This window comes from Lithobates pipiens, unplaced genomic scaffold, assembly GCF_037356315.1.
Source record: "Lithobates pipiens isolate NorthernLeopardFrog02 unplaced genomic scaffold, aLitPip1_a1.2 Scaffold_13, whole genome shotgun sequence".
In the NCBI taxonomy this organism is placed as follows: Eukaryota; Metazoa; Chordata; class Amphibia; order Anura; family Ranidae; genus Lithobates; species Lithobates pipiens.
This window is the reverse complement of record NW_027507718.1, coordinates 283,574,562-283,598,871: the sequence shown is the minus strand read 5'-3', so window position 1 is coordinate 283,598,871 and position 24,310 is coordinate 283,574,562. Positions and strand designations below refer to the sequence as shown.

Here is a 24,310-nt window from a genome sequence, read left to right as displayed (position 1 = left end):
CTCATTCTGGTTTGATGCTAAATGTATTAGATTAAAAATGGAAAAAGTCAGGTTTTTCAAGGGGTTGGTGTTCATGCATATTGTCTTCAGTCGCGTAGTTTGATAAGCCTTTTGATTTAAAAATATATATTTTTTTATTAATTTGGCTTCAAAACAAAATTCAACTAACCACTAAGAAGAGGGGGGGGGGAGGGATTGAAGTAAACACAAACCCTCACTGGACAACATTTAGTTTGCTAAAGCACCGCAAACCCTAAACAAATGGGTTGGCTTTTGTTTTATAGTTTGTTGCATCTCAGTGTTGCTGAACTCCTCCAGCCACTTTCTGTTAAAATGTGTATGTTGCACATCATTGCACTGGACCAGCTTCTAGATAGTGACAACAGTTCACAATGTCTGTACATTTTGTGTCAGTATGGCCATTCGAGTTCTCATTCAGGGATACATGTGATAGGATGGTAGGGCAGAAGCACAATTGGGAGACAGTTATTACTGATAATAGAAAGTGCCTAACCATGGACTTTCATACCAGGATTATTGGATATTTTTAATGAAAGGTAAATATTCAAAAAGATTTAAAAAACTTTCAAAATTACATTAACATGTTACAACTGTGGCCTCATTCACACAGCCGTAAAAATGTTACTGATGTTATTACACCTGTGTTTTCTAGGAGAAAAGTTCCTGCATAATGACCAGTAAATTACTTGCGTATAGATGCATTTAAACACAGAGAGATGCGTACAGATGCATATCCGTACATAATGATAATTTATTTCCCCCCTTTGTTTAGGCTTAATTTACATGCTTACAAATGTGTATACATGTGTTTAAATACATAAGCGCATAAAGCATATATTCTTAGATGCATATTTCTGTATTCTGTGTTACAGATCTGAAAGCAGCTCATGCACCTGTGCATATGGCTCCATTGTAAACCATGCAGCTGCATTCAGATACATGATTGAAAAACACTTGTATATGCATTTTTTTACAGCCATGTGAATGAATCCTTATATGAAATTTTAGTAATTGGGTTCAGATTCTAAGCCCTGCCAGGCCTACGGAGCACTGAAAAAGAACAGAAGATGATTGCATAGATCTTAATATATCACACATTTCTTTTTCATGTTTAAAAACACAATATGATTTGCAAATATTACATATTTTCTAGGGTGCAAATGGGCTAAAGGGAGAAAAGGGAGATCATGGTGCATCTGGGCCTCATGGAGCTTCTGTGAGTAGGAGAACAAATTTTGTGGAAAAATATATTATTCTTTGACTGTAATAACCATCTGTCTAAATGGTGTATATTGTTATGGCCCGCTGTACTAATGCTGAAAGTTTCCTCAACAGATAACTGGTGAATTCATACTGTGTATAACTGAGATCCCTGGGACTACTCAAACACACAGCTGCAATCATACATATCTAAATTTACTAATATTCTAGAACTCAAAATATCATCATGGTGGACTATTTGTAATTCAAAGCCTGCATCCTTTTACTCACTAAGACCAGTCAAACCTGCATTCTAGATTTATGTTTCATAAAAATAACAATGTTTAGTGATGTATTTTTCAACTATTTGCAATTTTAAACATTTATAAATTTGTCAAAAATTTGTTAAAAGGAAAAACAAAAATTGACACCTTAATTTAATATATCATTGGCTTCTTAAGCCATTCTTATAACAGTCTTATAATTATTTTTTCTTATTTGTATGGTCCAGTAATGTTTTTTTCTGTAAACATATTACAGAAGAACAATTAAAATTTGAAATTTAAAAGTGAAAGAAAAGTCTAACGTTAACTGTTCTTAATGTTTCCTCCCCTCTCCTAACTATTCTGCTGTGGTCTGGTAATGTGGTCCTGCAGCTCCAGCTACCATATGTCAATGAAACACTGATATTAAGGGGAACCCTCTACCCAAATTTTTTTTACATTGTATGGGGTCCCCCCAAAATCCATACCAGGCCCTTCAGGTCTGGTATGGCTATTAAGGGGAACCTTGCTCCCAAATAAAAAAAATGGCATACCAAGCCCTTATCTGAGCACGAAACCTGGCAGGCCGCAGAAAAATAAGAGAGCCCCACCACTGAACCATACCAAGCCACATTCCCTCAACATGGGGAAGATGCTTTAGTGCCCCCCAAAACACCTTTTCCCCATATTGATGTCAGAAACATCACAATAAACAAAGGACTGTCCTGGATAATGGCCTATCTATGAGTCCTGGTCCTTGACTAAAATTGGCCATAGATAGATTGAATCTCAGCCGGTTCTACCTGTGGTCGAAGGAGAGAAAATCACATAATCTATGGGCTGCTTATGCCACTGGCTAGTGGAGGGTTAGCTGCAGTCTGCTGGCGTCAGGGCCCTTTAATTCTCAGAGAAACACTCACTCTCAAATGAGTGTATTTGTAATCCACAGAGTAATGCAAGCAATACAGTCCCCTTTGGCAGCCATCCTCTAATGGCTGCAAAGTGTTAGCAAAATACCATTGAACAAACACATAGCAGTGTCATATCTTACTACTCTGAAGCTATAGCCAAGACCAACTTGCATTCTGTCCCTTGACAGCCACTCTATCACATACCTGGTGGATACTGGAACGTTGTGGGGGCCTCTCTTGCACCTCCTGCCAGACACTTTCAAAGGTGGATCGGAGAGTGTGAGGGCATGCAGTGGCATGAATGCTAGAATAGGTGATTGGTGGTGTCTGCTCTTTAAGTGGGTAGAGCTATAAAGCACAGTCCTCGAGACAGGATGCAGAAGCAGCTTGGTGCCAAAGCAGGAGGTGGTAGTGGCAATTGGGAAGCAGACAGCAGCCAGCAACAGCAGGGCAGTGAGGGATCGACTCAGCAGGCAGAGTAAGTTCAGGAAGCAGGCCAAAGTCAGTAGCAACTTGGCAAACAGCACAGAATCAGCACACAGAGCAAGTCCAGGAAGCAAGCCAATCAGCAGGCAAGGGATAGTCCAGGAATCAGGTCGAGGTCAAAGGAAACTGCATGAACAGGTTTTGTGGCAGCAGGCAGAGGCAAAGTCCAGAAAGAACCTGGGTCATACACATGTAAGCAAATACTGTATAGCAGATTTGGTTTTAGGAAAACCAGCTGGAGACTATTCAACAACTTCTGTCAGTGACAGATCAGTTTAATGATGCTGGATGCCCAGTGTGCATGCTAATTGCAACGTACACGTGAAGCGGCACATTACATCTGATATTGCCCTTTTGCATAGAAATAGGAGAGAGTGTTCAATGCGCATGAGCATAAGTCCACACTGGTTTTCTGATCCTGGAAATAGGTTTACCATACAGGCTCTCACAGTCGGGGTAGATTTAGGTTTAGGAAATGACTATACCTTTGACTACATGGAGGTCTCTGCAATTTGGGCAAAACTTTGGGTGGGATCAGGGGAAAGGCACCTGGACCTTCCTCTCTAGCCTGCACCTGCTTAGTGGTATGTAAAACGCTCTATCTCTGGGACTGCAAAGTACAGCTTGGGCCTCTCTTTTTTGCCTCTGTCCTGTGTCTGTGTGCTGCAGTAGCTGCCTGCAGCCAATCTCTCTATCTCCTATGAACTTGTGGCAATTCAGCCCACAGTCATGCAGTGGCTTCTGCTTTCAGCTCTCCTGCTGGCAGTCCCAGAGGTTGCCCCAGAGCTTAGGAAATCATGTAAAGCTCTTCTGACTTTCATCATCCAATTGTGCAAGTAAAATAAAATAAACATTTCTATTCTCCTTGCATATGATTGTGTATTCTTGGACACATTCACTAATTTCTGGGATAAATTTCCTTGCAAAGTGCATAATTGCGCTTATGTTGACAAAGTTTACTATAAAAAACAAACCCAAGGGGGGCGCTCCATCTAGATGTAGCAATTTCTTTAAAAAAAAGTATAAAAGTGCACTCACTAGATAAAAGTGGATCAAGGCTTGTCATAAACCCACATAGAACGCCATAAGATCACCATGAGGCTGCAGAGGTCTACAGGCATATGGCTAGTTGAAGCAGAGTTCTTAATAGAAGTACAGCTGTCAGGCTTCAGGCTGGAACATAAGCAACGGCAGCTTCCAGAATTACCAAGATGGCCTTGGCTCCAAACAGCACCTCTCTCGACTGGATGATGACAGAAAGTGGAGTGGATGTGGGTTACATGTTTCAGGGCAGTCAGGAGCACACCTTTATCAAACCATAGTTACACATTTGTCCAAAGGGAGGGACAGTTGAAAAGGTAATAGGGACAGAGAGATTTAGTTCCAAAAGATAGGCAACTCCTCCACATGAGAGCGAGCTGAGAGATATGCTTTAACACATGCTGATGCAGCCTTGAGATGACTGCATCTTCCATCCTAGCAGAACCATATCAGACTAAATGATCTTTAGGTAGGAATACATCTGCTCATTATTGTAAGAGCATGTCCAAGTGGAGCTTTCACTGCAAATAATCTGCAAGTATACTGTATGACAGCATAAATGTCTCTATATTCCCTACCCTCTTGATACTGATACATACAAAATAAAGTAAAAGCATCACTCCAGATCGATCTGCCCCCAAGGTGCCGGCTTGGCTCACAACAGAGAAAAGCTTTAAGTAGAAAGGTAGGTAACCACAAATTGTAGCAGGAACCCCAAAATTTCAATTAACCAATAGTTCCAGATAATAACATCACAGCACCACAGCCAATCTCCCTGTCTGTGGTACTATGATGTTTTTATCTGGAACAATTGGTTAATTCAAATATTGGGGTTATTGCTACAGTGTGTGGCTACCCAACCTTCTACTTGATATTGATACATACCTTATTGGAAAATTAGCCTGCTAGGCTTGTTTATTGTAGAGTTGTAGTGTCCATGTGTCAAAAATTTAGGCATCTTAAAGCCTCTAGATAAGAGGCTTTATCTGTCTCTGTGCCTGTTTTTTGATGTAGATAATGGGAGCTTTCTTCTGCTGTATATTGCGCTAAAAACTCAATAAATCCTTTGTTAAAAAGAAATATAGGTGTCCGTGTTTAACACAAAGGTAGTGGAAACAGCAGGAAAATTCTATATTATTGTTGGATTGGAGGTGTTAGTTATTTTATCCCAGTATTACTAAATAGTGTATTGCTGCCAAAAGGCTTTTAAATATATATTACAAGATTTTTTTTTTTTTTGTTTGATTGATACATTCATTCAATAATATGCAGCAATGCAATAGTTAATGCAGCATTTAAATTATGCAAATATACCTTTCATGCCTTGTAATATGGCTTAGTTAGGTGACTCTAAATGCAATCCTAATCATTCACACAGAACAGTTTATAATGATTTTACTGCTGCAGGATGTTCAAGGCTCAGATACCTGTAATCTGAGTTTTTAATCTTTTTCTTTTAAAACTAATTATTTTTACAGATCATTGGCCCTCCCGGCCCACCAGGGCCTCATGGACCCCCAGGCCCAATGGTATGTTGGTTATAAATACATTACATTTTATTTTATATATTTAAATTGTTTAACAGGATTTAGTTCCTGCAGATTAAACTTTAAAGCAATGCTATATCTTTGTATATTTTGTTATTAATATTACCTTTAATATTTTAACTGTTTGGGATAATGACCATTTCACTGGTTGGTGATAGGCTATGATATAAAATCACACATTTACTTAAATTAAAATGTTAATCTGCCTTCCCTGGACCCCCACCCCCTGTCATCAACATGCTAATGCCTATTAGCTCTATGCAGGATATCAGGCCTGGTAGGAGGAATATCTTCCTGAAAACATTATAGTACCCTACCTTAGTATTCCTCTCCAAAGTCCTCAATCCCGATGTAAGCAGTGGGCTGGCTTTTGGGGGCATTATGCAAATGCATTGTATTAAAATACCTTGATTGGTTCACCTGTTAAAAAAATACCTTGATTGGTGGGTGTCAGTCTAGAGCAGTGATGGCAAACCTTGGCACCCCAGATGCTACATTTCCCATGATGCTCATGTACTCTGCAGTGTAGTGGAGCATAATGGGAAATATAGTTCCAAAACATCTGGGGTGCCAAGGTTCGCCATCACTGGTCTAGAGCTTTGGGCTTTTTTAGGCAGACTGCATTTGCATATAAACCTTCCTAGGTAACACCAATATGTGTTGACGAGCCTCCATTCTTGAAAGAACTGAAATCCAGTGACTGAAAGAAAGAAGTGAACTCAACACAGTCAGGTTGAAGAGGAAAAAGGTAAATGAAGTGGGGCACTCTCCAGGCAAGAAATTAGGTGGGCTCTATCTCACTTACTACATCTCCCTATACATTGTGGGAGCTCACAGTGTACATTGAATTCAAAGTATGTGGTTTCAATACAGGGGAGGAGTCTGTATAACTAGGCAAGACTGAAGGTAAGGCTTTAACCTTGCCACCTAATATTTTGTGGCATAAATATACATCCATATATTTTAACATGATCAATATGCAGAGAATTGTCTGTATTTAATAGTATTATTATTATAGCTAGTATTATAACAGTTATATTTTTTTAGGGACCACATGGATTGCCGGGTCCAAAGGTAAGTACATTTGGTCTAATTTAAAAGCATGTATTTGTTTTTTCATGTAATATTATTGGTGCATGCTTACATGTTATGTGTATGTAATGTCTAATATGTTGTTTTATATTGGTAAATCTTTAAGCTCAAATATACAGTTTTTAATTAAATTTAACTAAATGTCCAAAAATAATTAGTGACCTATGAGCTTCTTTAGTGTAAAAGTGGAACTAACAAATCAGAGTACATTATCTTATCTTTTTTGCTGTCTATAGGCAGGAATATTTTTCTGTGTGAGGGTTCTGCTGGTGTGCATTCTCCATTTATTTCTATGCAGACTCAATTGGAATTCCAGTAACACCATTGCCATGGTCTTGCTGCCCCCCCCCCCCTCCCCCACAAACACCCACACACACACACACCCACACCCCAGTATCTCCTATAGGCTGGGTTCACACCGCTGCGGGGGGAGAACCGGATGTGATTCGCACAGCAAATCACATCCGATCTCCGTAGCACTGCGAGTTCAGCAATACAGATAGTATGGCTGAACTCGCAGCTGTCCCGCAGCAAACTCGCACAGGACCCTTTTTTGGGTCCGCAACGGAATCGGATCGCATGGGGGTTCACACCATGCGATCCGATTCCTGTGCGAGTCGGCAGATCGCACTGCGATATGCGGACGGATCTGGGGGTGTCATTAACATAACATTGACACCCCCAGCCGTCCGCATAGGGCAGTGTGAACTGCCGGCGGGAGGTGAGCGATGCGGGAAAACGCCGCGGATTCGCGGCGTTCCCGCATCGCAATAGTGTGAACCTAGCCATAAAGTGACATAAAAGAAAGTAGCCCTCTAAGAAGAATCAGGACAGTTTGCTTCGCAATCAAGGCCTGACTTTCATGGTGGGAACAGATAAGGCTAGGTTCACACTATTGCGATGCGGGAACGCCGCGAATCCGCGGCGTTTTCCCGCATCGCATACCTCCCGCCGGCAGTTCACACTGCCCTATGCGGACGGCTGGGGGTGTCAATGTTATGTTAATGACACCCCCAGATCCGTCGGCATATCGCAGTGCGATCTGCCGACTCGCACAGGAATCGGATCGCATGGTGTGAACCCCCATGCGATCCGATTCCGTTGCGGACCCAAAAAAGGGTCCTGTGCGAGTTTGCTGCGGGACAGCTGCGAGTTCAGCCATACTATCTGTATGGCTGAACTCGCAGTGCTACGGAGATCGGATGTGATTTGCTGTGCGAATCACATCCGGATCTCCCCCCGCAGCAGTGTGAACCCAGCGTAAAGGAGGAAATCTCCCCACTGGGATCATGGACAGCGGTAAAGCCCCATCAGAAAATCAAAGCCTGCTTACTTCCACTCCAAGCTAAAAAATGTTTTTGTGGGGAGAATTTAACTCTGTATTTCCAGCTACAATTGATGCACATTATATCTTTTTCTCTGTATAAGCAAACATTTTAACTTAGAAGAAATGTTTTGCCACGTTGCATTTATCTGATTAGGTCTGGTATTTTCAGTTTGGAGCCAGAAACCACAAAGAAAAAAATATGTAAATCATAATTGCAGTTAAATATTTTATATAGTAAATTACTTTATTCTTTCAGGAAGACTGAGTAATGGCTCTAGTAACAATTTTTGGAGACAGTTGTTCCCTTAAAGTGTTACCAAACCCACAACAGTAAAATCTGTCTGTATATGCAGAATAGCATGCTTGTTATACATACTGTGGAACTTAAAGGGTTAATCCTCTGTATTGTGTAAAAAGGCTCTTTGATCCTGTATGCACAGATCCACCCCCCCCCCCTCCCCCGCAGGGTCTCTCTTGGCATGGTCATAAGACAGTGAGACAGTCAGAGTAGTAAAGCTGAACATGCTCAGTTTGGTCTCTATTGCTGGAGAGAACAGTTATTTTGTTGAGCTGAGCTTTTCAGGTCACATGGTATTGAGATACCACATGTGGGCATGTATACAGATCCTAAATAACAGCCCAGTCCCTCCCTCCTCCTCCATGCCCAGTAACTAAAAAAGAACACAGTGGATGGGATGTCACATCTTAATTCGTGAATGATCCGCCATCCATAAAAGCATGAGTACACAGGCTGTAGTGGAAATCTCCTCCTTCCTGAACACTCAGCACTCAGGCAAACCCTGCAGTTTATCACATGACCATGGTATACAGATCAGACAAAAAGTTATAAAGTGGCAGTATTTTAATGTAAAAATAAGATTTATAAGCTGTGGGCACTGCTGGGGGGGGGGGGGGGGGATTTAGTAATACTTTAAGCAGTTATTTGTATACCGATTTTGTGAAAAACTGAATGTACATATATGGTTTTATATATAGTTTTTTTCAATTTAATAAAGTTTAAAAGTTTAATAACATTTACTAATGTGGCCGGCTACCCAATGTTATTTTCACTGTTGTGTATCTATGTTTATAGATGATAAAGCCACATTGATCAAACATTATAAAATGCATTTTTTTTGCATTATTTCGAGAAGCTGCGTAAAGGTCTACATTAAAAGACAAAAAAAAAAAATCACTGAAGGTTTTCTTCCTCTCTTTACAAAATACTTTTGAGCTTAAAGGTTTATTCAGAACAAACTGCAAATTCCAATGTCTGATCTGTATTATCTGACCAATGTAAGCAAAACTAAAGAAGTGTAGCCTACAGGCTTCAGTTATTTTTACTTTTATCAGACTGACAAGATTGAACATTAATATTATCAAGATGTCAAGCATTAAATGCTTTAAATATTGGACCACCAGCAGTTTTATTTGAAGATTCTGTACTCAAAGTATCAGATGCTGGCCAGTATTTGGTGAATTATTTTTACTTAATTTCACAGTGTAAATCAAGTGATATAACCCCAATGAATACTTTAAACCTAGAATATTATGGGAACACAAGAAAGCCCCCAAAAAACAATTTGCAAAGATGATTATTTTTCCAACTTACAATAAAATTTGAAAGGCGTTTATGTGATAATTACTAGTTGTACAATAGCATTGTCGGTTTTACACTTCTGATATGTTTTGTGCATACATTAATATAATACAGACAGGAATTAGCAGTAATTTCAGTGTCTAAACCTCCTCTGTACCAGCTTGCACAGCCAAAACAACAAAATTGGCATCTACTTTTACATTTAGGGTGAACCAGGGTTAAATGGTCTTAAAGGATTGAGGGGTGAGCCAGGTCAAAAGGGTGACAGAGGACCACTGGGTCTTCCAGTAAGTAAAAATCTATTCAATTTCACCTCAATCCATATGCTTCTTTTTATTTTTATTTCAGTGATTACAGTGAATGGCAAATCATATCATTATATAATATATTTTATATTAATTTTCTGGAGGAACAAAGCTCCATGTATCTTTTGTCTGTCATTCACGCAATATTATTTATCCATCTTTTAAATCTGATCCCACACAGAGCCAGTGCCAGCATACCATTTTCATGTTATCCACTTACTTGTTGTCTTTGTTTATAATGTCGAAGTCAAACTGTGTATCTACAGTGTGATATATTGATCATGTCTGGCGTGTGTTTTGTTACTATGATTTTATGGAATCATTTGATCAAATAATACTCTGGATCCATTTGCCTGTTGTCACTGATATTACTAAACCTTTGAATAAATGTCATGTTTGTCATAATTATCTTTTTGAAAAGTGTTCTCAATATTTTCTGTTAAAAATGCTGATTGTGTTTTTGGAGAATGTCACCCCTGTAGAAAATATAAAGACTCAGTCATTCCAAAATCAACAGATACACCAATAGGTCCAAACATCCTCTATATTGGTATCTGCCAGAGAAACCCAGTTTGAGTTTCCATATTTTTCTGACAGTTTTTGGGCAGAAGTCAAATGAGAAATCATATTGGTGACAACTCACCAGTGACAGCATAGCTAAGAGAGGTTATCCTTTCGTATGGAGTTGCTCCACTTCTGGGCACACCAGTGAAATGCTGCTTCCTGTTGTTCCATCAGTAGCTAATAAGCTTCTGCAGCATTTCAAGGCCAGTACTGGAGGCCCTCCATTAGGGTAAGTGGTTCCCTCACTGGATTGATTCTGCTGCTGCCAATGTGTTACCAGTGGCAGAATCTGCCATCTGGCAAAGCATTTAGTGCTACTGTTGATAGTTTTTTGTTTGCCTCAGAGATCTTTGCGAAAACAAAAGCAGATGAAGCAGGTTTATTGCAGGTAACCTGAACCTGCAAGAAAATCTCAATGTTCTCGTCTCGGCCTTTTGGCTAAGATCAAGTGTAGTATCTGTTCTTATCAGTTTAATATCTGATACGTCCCCTATCTGGGGACCATATATTAAATGGATTTTTAGAACAGGGAGATGGAAGAAGAGCTTGCTCTGTCCACTCCACGCATCGACCTGGTATTGTAGTACCTCCAGGTACAAAAAAAAAAATTTAATCTCAATGATCTCAGAAGTATCTCAAGCTGATGAAGCTGCATTGCCCATAGACACAGCCCCTTTTCAATTGGCTGCTCTTCTTATTTTACACAAAGTACAATGCACAAGCCAAGTAGAAGGCAACAGGAGTACTGACACTTCCAACATCCTAAGAAGCTTGACTCATGGTGGCAGAATCTCTAATGGTTGGATCCCACTTTTGAAATCCCTCAGAGATACAAGACACTAGTCGATTATTTGATCATCAACTTCTATGTATAACCGTTCCTTGGAACGATAGTGAGATGTCCAGACCTCCTATTACCACCATTTAGATTGGTGCATTTTATAAACTAATATATCACATAACTGCCTCTGCCAAAGAACCATAATGAGGAACACAGATGGCCAACCACATTCAGATTAGATAAAATAGTTACAACACTATAACAATTTTTCTTTTGTTATTATAAAATAATGCATAAGTATGATATCTGCATTATGCTCATTGCAGTTTTTAATTTGGTTATTCTTAATGCTGCCACCAGAGGGCAAACCAGCACATATAAAGCTAGCATAAATTATTTAAGGGAAAATAAATGGATAATACATGATGGATAATAAGTAACACATTTCAGGGGTTTTTAATATGCTAGTTTATGAGGTAAAAAATATATAATCTATAAATAAAACAGAGGTAGATAACCATTCGTTAAGTGAAACTTTCACCTAAAAAAAAAAAAGCAAACAGGCATTAAAGTTCCTTTACCTGCCTGTTGGCACATTGCAGTGTAGACTTTCAACAGTGCCAAGACGCATGATCTTCCAAGCATACGCACCAGTGATGTCATCTTGGCCAAGCCAATGGAAACAACCAGGGATTGATACCTGGAAGCTGCTGGGCTGAAATGACAGCAGGTGGTGAAGAGTTCCAGGGCATCACAGCGCTGGAGAGCAGGTGAGTATAGCTCTGCTAAGTGTCACATAGACAAGAAACATGCCATTGTCTTATTATTTTGCCATTCTTTCACATATATTAAATAAGTAATCACAACAAAAGCAAAGATGATTTGCAAATTGTGATTACTGACAAAACAATCAGATTTCTGCTTACTGGTCTCATATCAGGGTAATATGAACTCTGGTTGGTTGCCATGGGCTTATGCACTTTTCTCCTTGCCTTATTATACTGTATAATAAATAGATGTATATGCCTGTGTTCTGTGTTTGATAACATTGTTTTAAATGTGAAGACTTTTTTTTGCTGTATGTTGGTAACCTGACCTTTAACCTGCAAGGGTACCGGCCATTTCCTGCTGGGTTGTGTAGAGCACCCAAGGCCATGAAAACCATACAGCCATGTCTTAGTGATCAATGTGGTCACCTGTATTGTGTTGTTCTTACCCCATATGTTCATTGCCCACTAATCTCACGTTCTTGTCACCTATGTGTTACCCATCGTCTGTACTTCCACCCAATCATACAGGGAGCATCTGGCTTAGACGGAAAGCCAGGACCCAGGGTGAGTGAGTCCTATCTTTGTCACAAACACTGAACTCTAGGATAACCATTAACAGTACACAAACTCACTAAACAGAAATTTAAGGATCTTAGAAATTTATAACATTCTAGATAAAGAACAGGGTTATAGATCACGCATTACTTACAGCGCATTGAAGCAAATTTGTCATATAGGATCTAATTACTGAACTACCTTTGCCAAATAATCAGCATTAGACAGTCCCTACTTTTGTCACTTTTTATTTAAATTTATGAATCCTTGGTGGAAAGCTATATATAAAAGGAGCTTGAAACTATTTTTTCAAATAACCATGTATGAAGTGTCTTTTACACTGCAACACGCTTTTTATTTTATTTTGAATAGTGCAGGGAAGGACTTTAACGACTATCAGATATTGATGTCTGTCTTCCTCCCAATGACAGGATGTGATGGCAAATCCCTCTAAGCCCTTGTACACACGGTCGGAGATTCCGACAACCAAATCCGTCGGAGTAATTCTGACGGATTAATTCCGGAAGAGGTCACACACGGTCGGACAATTGTTGTCGGAAAATCCGATTGTACATAACGTGATGGCGTTATTTCATTACGACTGGACTACGTTCAGGCTAGTAGCCAATAGCTTTGGTCTAGGAATTTGATCTGAGCATGCGTGGCACTGTGTCTGTCGGAGTAGGCTACACATGATCGGAGTATGTCCGATCGGAGCATTTTGTTGGAAAATTTTACCGGCAAGTTGGAAAAGTTGGTCTGTCGGATATTCCGACGGAAACAGTCTGATGGAGACCACACACAGTTGGAATATCCGACAAAACGGTCCGATAGGACACATTCCGTCAGAATCTACGACCGTGTGTACAATGTTTTTCCTACTGCCTTTGCCTTCCTGTTATCATGATAACCAAACCACCAATTTCTTGTACAGACATCACAGGGACAGAACGTAAAGAAAAATCTTTTTAGTTGTGTACCAGGCAGAAATAACAACTTGAAAAAAAGTGTAGCTTTTTCCTACTGTATCCAAAACTAGAAAAAAGGACAGTTTACTAGAATTTGGACTTAATTTAGACAGTAATAGAATGTGAAGCACTGCCTTATATGATACATTATATATTTTATACTCCAGTGTATTATGTAAATAAATCATAGGTTAAGCCCTGGTTCGCTTTGATGCAATTTGGCATGCGAATTGACATGTCAAATTGCATGCCAAATCAACGGCATTGCTGGCAACGGCAGCGTCCGAATAGGTGCAACGCAGCACCGCTTTCAAAAAGTGCGATTTCCTTTGACATCTGTGCAAAAACCCACACAGAGCTCTCTGAAATCGCCCCCGAAGTTGGGACTGACATGCAGGAATTAAATCGTTTGAGTTCAGCTGAACTTGCATGATTTCATTCCTGCAGTCAGTGTAAACAAAGGCTTCAGTGAAGCTAAAAGCACTTTACTAACCTCCAGTCTAATAGTTCAGGTCCCTCGCTGTCTCCAGCATCTTCTCTCTAGGTGCCAGTCTTCGGGCATCTCCATTGGCCAGCATAGGATGACACAACTTTTGTGCATGTGCAGGAGTCAGTCATTGTGGTGCACAGGGAAAGGGCTGGTTATGTAAGCTGAGCTGTGCATGCGCAGTTCAGTTTATATGCCGCAGAAGACTGTGAGCAGGCAGCTAGGTGTATTTTATCAGAGACATTGCATGTCTCTTCTGAAATAATAGCCTGCTTGTTTTCAGTTTGTTGTAAAATGCCTTCAGTTCTGCTTTGAAAAAGTACAGATATCCCCTAGTAGTATAATGCATCTCTAGTATCAACATTATATTTATTTAGCAAAAAAAAGGAATTGTTCAATAAAACAGCTCAAACAATATACACTATATTACCAAAAGTATTGGGACACCTCCTTTACATGCACATGAACTTTAACGGCATTCCAGTCTTAGCCCTTGTACACACGGTCAGACATTCCGACAACCAAATCCATCAGATTTTGTCCGAAACTGGTGTTACATACACATGGTCGGACAAAGTTGACGGAAAATCCAATCGTTCGTAACGTGATGACGTTATTTCGTTATGACGGGACTATGTTCAAGCTAGTAGCCAATAGCGTTGGTCTAGGAATTTGATCTGAGCATGCGTGGCACTTTGTCCGATCAGAAGTCTCTACAAACGATCAGACAAAGTCCGATCGGATCATGTTGTCGGAAAATTTTATAGCCCAGCTCTAAAACGTTTTCAGTCGGATATTCCGATGGAAGCAGTCCGATGGAGCCAACACACGGTCGGATTATCCGAAAACACGGTCCGATCGGACATTTTCCGTCGGAACGTCCGACCGTGTGTACAAGGGCTTAGTCCGTAGAGTTTAATATTTAGTTGGCCCATCCTTTGCAGCTATAACAGCTTCAACTCTTCTGGGAAGGCTGTCCACAAGGTTTAGGAATGTGTCTATTTGTGAGGTCAGGCATTGATGTGGATGAGAGAGCCAGACTCGCGGTCTCCACTCTGTTTCATCCCAAAGGTGTTCTATCAGGTTGAAGTCAGGACTGTGCAGGCCAGTCAAGTTCCTCCACCCCAAACTCACTCAACCATGTCTTTATGGACCTTGCTTAGTGCACTAATGCACAGTCATGTTGGAACAGCAAGGTGCCATCACCAAACTGTTCCCACAAAGTTGGGACCATGAAGATGTCCAAAATGTCTTTGTACGCTGACACCTTAAGAGTTCCCTTCACTGGGGGAGAGAGAGAGGAAAAGATCAAATTATTATTATGAGGTTGCAGTGTTTTTTTTTTCTCATTCTGGTTAGGGGGGCGGGATATGGGAAATGTATATGTTGTAATGAAATGATGCAACGAGTAAGCTGAAGGGCAGATATGCTTATCTGCTTTGTAATTGTTGTGTTTTTCTATAAATTGAATAATAATAAAAAGATAGTATACAAAAAAAGAGTTCCTTTGAACAGAACTAAGGGGCCAAGCCCAACCCCTGGAAAAGCAACCCCACACCATAATCCCCCCCCCCCCTACCAAATGGTTTGGATCAGTGCACAAAGCAAGGTCCATAAAGACATGGATGAGTGTCCTGACTTCAACTCGATAGAACAACTTTGGGATGAATTAGAGCAGAGACTTGAGCCAGGCCTTCTCGCCCAACATCAGTGCCTGGCCTCACAAGTGTGCTTCTAAAAGAATGGTCAAACATTCCCATAGACATGCTCCTAAGCTTGTGGGAAACCTTCCCAGAAGAGTAGAGAAGCTGTTATCGCTGCAAAGGGTAGGCTGACTCAATATTGACCCCTATGGACTAAGACTGGGATGCTATTAAAGTTAGTGTAAATAAATGGAGGATTTAAAATAAAGAATCCAACTTCTCCTTTTAAGAAAATCATATTGTAGGATTACCCTCAAGAAAAGTGTTAGTATAAATATAAAGTTATCCGTTATACACAGTTTTAATATATACTGTATAGTTATATAGTTATACAAAGTTTTAAAGAGGGGTTACAAAAATCGTACTCCTACCATTTATTCTTTGCCAACCTTGCAATAGCTAGTTGTATTTAAGGAAGGGCTTTGAATGTAGGAATTTATACATTTAAATAATAGAACATTTACATTTTTGTTGTGTATTACATTACAGTACTCATTGTTCTTAAACAATCTTTCAATGATCTTCTTGGAATGGCCTTAGTCTCTGTTCTCTTTATGATTCAACTTTTCCAGCATGAGTTCTCCTGTGCCGGCATGTGTCTATCTTTTCAGTGTCTGGAGGCTCTAGGTCTCAGTCAGTCTCCACCATCAAGGAAACTCATTCTTTTTTGCTGAATAGAATGCAGTTCTTTCAGTAAATACAGTAGATCACAATAAGCAGGGAACCTATTATGACTGAATATTAATCTCTGGGGCTATAAAAATGTTTCATGTCTGTGCCTTGTTATGTTTTATGTATCCTGGATTGTGATGTTAACTTACTGTTTGTCATACAGTGTGTCACCTCTGCATGATTTCTTCTAACAAGGTTTCTACTCGTTCATACTTTCTGTTTCCTATGCGGCTGCCAGAAAGGAAGAGAAAGGACCCACCAGCAAAACTGCTCTAGAGAATATTTATACTGAATCTTATTTTTTTTTTCCTTTTATCAGGGTACGGATGGTCCACTAGGTCCTCCTGGTCCAGCAGGTCCAAAAGGAGACCGGGTATGTAGAAAATGCTAAGTTATGTTAAGTGTGGCCAAAGGCATGAAATTTGCCCAACTAATCGTGTATTACTGACTAACCAAATTGATATGATATGTAAAAATCAGCTTGAGTTTCAGAACAGGAAAAAATAATGGTCAAAATACATCTCTATTAATGCTGTGAGGTGGATTCCCTAATGACATACAATCCATGATCTATTAATCCATTATCTATCTATCAAAGTCCACACCCACAGAGAAAATCCTTGCCAAAGATGGTTATTCGTAATTGGCATGGACCTTGGTTATGAGACCTGTGAGGGTTATGCACATAGTTCTTTGGGAATGTGCATCCTTTAATTTTTTTATAAATAAACATGTAAAAGAGAATAGCTTGATCTAAATAATCATCAATATGTGTTACTTTAAAAACCTTGTTGCTGTGTATAACTTATAATTAATCATATACATGGGAGCTGCGATATTCGTTTATTACATAAGCAGACAGTGCTTTCTGCTATGCAATGCTACACAGCTGTTGCACTTTACGTCACCTATGCCCAATTCCTGCCTATAGGGTTGATTTTCTAAAGGCATTTAGGCTGTTCTTTTTGAAATGAAGTTGTACTTTGCAAGGTGATTTTCCCCAGAGCTTAGTGAATGAGGTGAAGCCATACACATATCCATAGATGTTGGCTGCTAGTCAAGGTGATATAGAAAAATAATAGGGTTGATTTACTAAAGACAAGAGGGCTGTTCAGTTTGCAAGGGAATTTTCTCTTAGGAGGTGAAGCTTTGCTGGAAGTCATCATCCAATCATATACAAGAACAAGTGATTTTTCTTGTATGTGATTGTGTATTCTTTGCAAAATTAAACTTTCACTAAGCTCTCTGGCAATTTCCTTGTAAAGTTAAACATACCTTGCCAACTGAACAACCTACTTGCCTTTAATAAATCAACTCCTATGGGCCAGCTTATTCATTGAAAAAAATGCACTCCCAGCATAGCTGATATCAGCAGTTGCTAAGATAGCAAGAGGAAATAATTGCACTAAGCCACTGAGGCCGCGTACACACGGGCGGACTGTTCGCCCAACCTTGTCCGCTGAACAGTGTTTGGGCGGACAGTCCGCTCGTGTGTGGGCTTTCAGCGGACAGTTTCAGCGGACAGTTTGACGGACAAAGTCTTTCGGAAATTCCGAAAAACTGTCCGCTGAAACTGTGTTTGAGCGAACAGTCCGCCCGTGTGTAGGCTACTTTCGAAATGAGCAAACTGTTCCCGCTCGGAGGAAAGTCTGCTCATTTCGAGCGCGTGTGAAGGTAGGCGGGGCCCGCGACGGAGACGTCGCGGGCTCCGCCGCCTGGAATGGGCTTAAAGGGGAACCCCAACGCCGAAAAAAATCGGCGTGGGGGTTCCCCCAAAGTCCACAACAGACCCTTGTCCGAGCACGCTACCCGGCCGGCCAGGATAGGGGGGCGAGCGAGCGCGCCCCCCCTCCTGAGCCGTACCAGGCCGCGTGCCCTCAACATGGGGGGGTGCCCAAAGCACCTTGTCCCCATGTTGATGAGGACAAGGGCCTCTTCCCGACAACCCTGGCCGTTGGTTGTCGGGGTCTGCGGGCGGGGGGCTTATCGGAATCCGGGAGCCCCCTTTAAGAAGGGGGCCCCCGGATACCGGCCCCCCACCCTATGTGAATGAGTATGGGGTACAATGTACCCCTACCCATTCACCTGTGAAATAAAGTACAAAAAAAAACACAACACAGGGAAAAAATATTTTATTGCACAGCTCCGGGGGTCTTCCGTCTTCGGGGGTCTTCTCGCCGGACTCCTCCGCTATCTTCGTGTAGCTCTTTTGCTAGCGGAGGAGTCCGGCTTTCTTCCTCCCCGCCGCCGGCCTCTTCTCCCGACTTCGGGGGTCTTGTCCCCCTCTTCGGTTCTTCTGCCGGGCCACCGCGCCTTCTTGTAGCTCTTTTGCAGGCGGTGGCCCGGTCTTCTGTCGCCGCTGCCTTCCGTTCTTCTGTCGCCGCCTTCGGTTCTTCTGCCGGGCCACCGCGCCTTCTTGTAGCTCTTTTACAGGCGGTGGCCCGGTCTTCTGTCGCCGCTGTCGCTGTCGACGTCGCCGCCTTCCGTTCTTCTTCTTCTTCTTGTTCTTCTTCTTCTTCTCCAGGAGATGTTGACACGTCGCTCTCTCCGGCCGGAATGCCAGAGCCGCGCTGTGCGGTCACTTATATAGTGACAATGGGGCGGGGTCACATGGTATATGTCACATGGGTTGGTCACATGGTGACCCCGCCCCCTTACGATGTCATAGTCCCCATGTGACATCAACCCATGTGACCAACCCATGTGACATATACCATGTGACACCGCCCCATTGTCACTATATAAGTGACCGCACAGCGCGGCTCTGGCATTCCGGCCGGAGAGAGCGACGTGTCAACATCTCCTGGGGAAGAAGAAGAAGAACAAGAAGAAGAAGAAGAACGGAAGGCGGCGACGGCGACAGCGACAGCGGCAACAGAAGACCGGGCCACCGCCTGTAAAAGAGCTACAAGAAGGCGCGGTGGCCCGGCAGAAGAACCGAAGGCGGCGACAGAAGAACGGAAGGCAGCGGCGACAGAAGACCGGGCCACCGCCTGCAAAAGAGCTACAAGAAGGCGCAGTGGCCCGGCAGAAGAACCGAAGAGGGGGACAAGACCCCCGAAGTCGGGAGAAGAGGCCGGCGGCGGGGAGGAAGAAAGCCGGACTCCTCCGCTAGCAAAAGAGCTACACGAAGATAGCGGAGGAGTCCGGCGAGAAGACCCCCGAAGACGGAAGACCCCCGGAGCTGTGCAATAAAATATTTTTTCCCTGTGTTGTGTTTTTTTTTGTACTTTATTTCACAGGTGAATGGGTAGGGGTACATTGTACCCCATACTCATTCACATAGGGTGGGGGGCCGGTATCCGGGGGCCCCCTTCTTAAAGGGGGCTCCCGGATTCCGATAAGCCCCCCGCCCGCAGACCCCGACAACCAACGGCCAGGGTTGTCGGGAAGAGGCCCTTGTCCTCATCAACATGGGGACAAGGTGCTTTGGGGTGGGGGGGCCGCGCGGCCCCCCCTTCCCCAAGGCACCCCCCCATGTTGAGGGCACGCGGCCTGGTACGGCTCAGGAGGGGGGGCGCGCTCGCCCCCCCCCTTTCCTGGCCGGCCGGGTAGCGTGCTCGGACAAGGGTCTGTTGTGGACTTTGGGGGGACCCCACGCCGATTTTTTTCGGCGTTGGGGTTCCCCTTTAAGTCCATTCCAGGTGGCGGAGCCCGCGACGTCTCCTTCGCGGGCCCCGCCTACCTGTACACGCGCTCGAAATGGGCGGATTTGCCTCCGCCTTACGTGGGCGAGTCCGTTCATTTCAAAAGTTGAGTGAACTGTTTGGCAAACAGTTCGCTGAAACAGTCCGCTCAAAAAGTGCCGTGTGTGGCCATGTCCGTCCATGCTAATTTTGAGCGGACTGTTTGCCGAAACTGTTTGACGAACAAAGTTGGGCGAACAGTCCGCCCGTGTGTACGCGGCCTAAGACCACCATCTGGTGGCTAATCTACAAATGTCATTATTTATTACAATAATATAAATATAGACGTAAGCATGTACAAATGTGAAAATCACATGTTTGTCATGAAACATTACTATGATCTATAGAGGTGTTTCTCAACCTTTTTTTCAGTAAAGGCATCCTTTAAAATTCTACACAATATCGAAGCTCCACATTCTAAAATGTAAAAAAGAAAACAAGTAGTTTTACATAATGCAACACACATAGGAAAATAAACGATATAGGTGATTTAATCTTCCAAATAAAATATACCGTTGCACACTTACATAGTTACATAGTTAGTCTGGCTGAAAAAAGACACCGATTTCAACCAATAAAAACACACTGGTGCTGACTAGTATTCTTCTCTCTCTCAGTTTCTCTCCCTCACTCAGCTAATGTGACACTAGTGCTGATCTGGACAGGGCAAATAAAGAATGCTTTGCAGGCATCCTCCTTATTAACCGATGATGTCATTGTTTGTTAGGACACTGGTGACTAGAAGGTTGCAATGGTGAACAATGAAAACCCGTGGCTTTGTGTAACTAAAAGGCAGGCTTGATCCATCTGCTGGCTTGTAAACAATTTTTTGGCAATTTTTAGACATTTTGACAAGACATACCTTAAAGCGGAGGTCCACCCTAAAATGGACCTCCGCTCATCGGAATCCCCCCCCCCTCCGGCGCCACAATCGGCACCTTTCAGGGGGGAGGGGGGTGCAGTTACCTGGATAATCCAGGTAACTGCACCCACTTCCGGGCTAGCTCTCTGCGGAACGGGGCGTACGTTCCGCAAGCGCCCGCCCCCTTCAGCAAGTGCCCCGCTGCCTGCTGGGAAACACACAGCTCCCAGAGGCAGCGGGGACCGTCCGGATTGCGCCGCGCGGCTCGCGCATGCGCAGTAGGGAACCGGGAAATGAAGCCGAAAGGCTCCATTTCCTGATTCCCATACCCAAGATGGCGGCGGGACCCGGCAGCCGAGCGAGCGATCGGCTTCGGGTGCCGACATCGCGGGCGCGCTGGACAGGTAAGTGTCACTATTTAAAAGTCAGCAGCTGCAGTATTTGTAGCTGCTGGCTTTTGAAAAAAAAAAAAAAAAAACGCGGAGTCCCGGTGGACTCCCGCTTTAAGGCACTCCTGTGTGTCCGTCACCCAGGTTGAAAAAGGCTGCTCTATGGTATGACAAAAGAGAATAGTGCAATAAAAACTCTAAATATGGCCTAAGTCATAATATGCACTATTTTGCCTTCAAGGAAAACATTGTAAATAAAAGAAAAGAAACACACCTTTGACAGATTTTTCAAGAGTTTTTTTAGGGTAAGAAAGTTAAAAAAAAAGTATCTTTTAAATAACAGAAGATCCAGTCAGACACGTAAAAAAAAAAATACAGCTAGAACATTCAGCAATTGTTATTTTTGCAAAAATATCTAGAATAGAACACAGTTTTTGGATCCACCCACCTCTGAAATGCGATAAATCTGAAAATCATTTGAGAAGTAACTTTTCTGTAACTCTGTTTAATCCCTCGTTGACGAAGCACGCTAGTCATGCAAAACACATCACCTTTTGTGCCTTTTGCCATATATACTTGTTTTTATGATCTCCTGAAATAAATTCATTGCATCGTATTGGGAGTGCAGCCATTCCTTTTTCGCCTTCTTCGCGTCTGTTTGCTCCCTGTCATTTACTCACCTTCTGTCTTTCCTCTGGATGATTTGTACACAAAACTGCACTGCTGGCTTCTGTCATGTGGTGGCTTTCTCAGCATAGATGGGTATTCCCCAATTTTACCATTTAGCTGGCATGTGGTAACATGGTAGAAAAACAGATTTCAGATAACTATACTAGCTGGATTGAAAATTAATATTAAACACTTTAAAGATTATAAATAAGTGTTTGCATACTTACATTTTCCTTTACAGGGTGAAAGGGGAGTTGTTGGTGATCCAGGACCTAGAGGACCGTATGGTTTACCTGTAAGTCATAATTTGGTTGGCTAAGTGCCTCCAGCCTTAATGCACCTCTGTTGAACTATATTTGGAGACCAATTTGTACTGAGTCTAAGGGCACATTAAACACAAGCTTTATTATTCTGTACAACATGTAAAAATGAATGCAGCTTCTATTGTTCAGGCTGAATTCACTTTTCTGAAAGGCCTGTCTTCTGGGATAGTATTGAAAGACTGTCGTAATTACAGCCCAAAGGCCACATTAACACTGGATTTACTTCTGCATCCAGCACCATAGGGTTGATTTACTAAAACTGCAAAGTGCACAATCTGGTGCAGCTCTGCATAGAATCCAATCAGCTTCCAGGATTTTTCTCAAAAATTTAACAAGTTGAAGTTAGAAGTTAGTTAGTTAGTTAGTTAGTACCAGATTTCACACGCTCCAGTTTTAGTAAATCATATTTGTTAGTAAAAAGTCCATCTGCAAGTCATTGGAGCTGAAGAGCAACTCATCCTATGGGGAAAGATAAGGTCAACTTTTTGTTTTTCAAATTCTTTTGATTAAAGGGGGTGTAAAGTTATTTAATTATTTATTTTTAAATAACAAACATGTTATACTTGCCTCCACTTTGCAGCTCGGCGAACCTGCTCTTCTGGGGTCCCTCGGCGGCTGTCTCTGCTTCCTCCCGCAAGTACTTCTCACGTTCATGCGAGCTCCCTCGCATGGTGAGAAGCACCTGCAGGCACGCTCCCGTAATACAGCTGGCGGCTATTGCCGCTCGCTGTATCACACGGCCCTGCCCCCCGGCGCTCCCCGTCATCGGATGTGATTGACAGCAGCGCGAGCCAATGGCTGCGCTACTTTCAATCCATCCACTCCAGCCAATCAGTGGCCAGGCTGAGCTGCGAAGAGGACGTCGGGGCGAGCGTGGGACTTTAGAGAGGCCAGTTAAGTAAAACAACCTTTACAACCCCTTTAAGGTTTAGTATTGCAATTTACAAAAAACAGAGAGAAAAATGAATACTGAAACACAACAAGACAACATGCACATGTATGTGTCATCCACTCCTAAGCACCCTCATCACACAAGATGCTGTACAATGTGTGAGGTGGTATAATGGAAAAGCCTGGTTGCTTAAAGCAGAACTATAGGCAAAACTTTTTTCTTTTTGGATAGAGTCAGGAAGGGTTATAACCCTTTGTTTTTTGCCATCCCATAGGGGAGATTTACCCTCACTTCCTGATGTTTAGTGAAAAAAGAAAGTGAGCAGAAATCCCTGCAAATTAAGGGAATCCCTTGCCCCCCCCCCCCCCCCAAGTCACCGGGACTAGTGTCCCCATTGAAAGATTTCCCCTTTATTACTTTTCTAGAGATAAATCAAAATGTGGTATTTTCTTTTACTTTCACTTTCAATGATAATGGTAAACAGGCCAAATAGAGAGGGTGAATCTCCTTAATAGGGACACAGACAGCAATAAAACCTGATAGGAGGTCGAATCCCTCTCTATGCCATCCAAAACTAAAAAAAATGTTTTGCCTTTAGTTATACTCTAATTTCAGAAGATATTAATAGGCACTTTTCAATAATCATATTAAACATACAATTGTAGGTATCTTGAACTAAGGGGGTAAGTATAGCTACTGCCTAAGAGTGGAATGTGAATGCACTAGTATTGGTGACAGTCTCCCCAACAGGGAGCATTCTACATCTATTTTATCTTCTATTTTATTCAATATTCGCAGTTAAAAAGGAGGTTAGTGAGGCCTTTCGCACCGAATAGCCTTAATTCAGTGTAGCTCTAGAGTAATACAATATATATATGTATATATATCTAAGTGGATTGGATTCAATCTTGTTAGGCAATTAGGGTTGTTGTAACAGATGGCAATACAGCCTACAGCCTAAAGCCATAGAAAATTTTTCCACTGGTTCAGCAAGGGGCGATTTTCTTTTCTACAACCCATGGCCGGCTTGAGGGCATGAGCCAAAAAATACACCAGTGGGCATAATTATTCAGCTGAGATTTACCATGTTTTCACAATGTATGAAGCAGTAGACATGTTATCTGGGAGGCAAGCAGAGTTTTGCAGCCAGTGTTATATAGCAGTACCGGTCCTATGTTTACAGTAGTCAGGCATCA

The 24,310-nt window shown here is 42.2% G+C and overlaps 1 protein-coding gene and 1 non-coding gene across 2 annotated transcripts in view; both read left to right on the top strand.

The window, feature by feature from the left end:
- Positions 1 to 24,310, top strand: part of COL25A1 (collagen type XXV alpha 1 chain) — a 586,562-nt gene that overhangs the window by 548,967 nt on the left and 13,285 nt on the right. The window contains exons 28-32 of the mRNA XM_077476703.1: positions 1,175 to 1,237; positions 5,401 to 5,451; positions 6,517 to 6,543; positions 16,613 to 16,666; positions 22,141 to 22,194. Of these exons, the coding sequence (XP_077332829.1) occupies positions 1,175 to 1,237; positions 5,401 to 5,451; positions 6,517 to 6,543; positions 16,613 to 16,666; positions 22,141 to 22,194 (249 nt within the window). The remainder of the gene's footprint in view (positions 1 to 1,174; positions 1,238 to 5,400; positions 5,452 to 6,516; positions 6,544 to 16,612; positions 16,667 to 22,140; positions 22,195 to 24,310) is intronic.
- On the top strand, positions 10,776 to 10,966 carry LOC143979940 (U2 spliceosomal RNA). Its single transcript, XR_013274149.1, has one exon. It is a non-coding gene; the product is annotated as a U2 spliceosomal RNA (small nuclear RNA).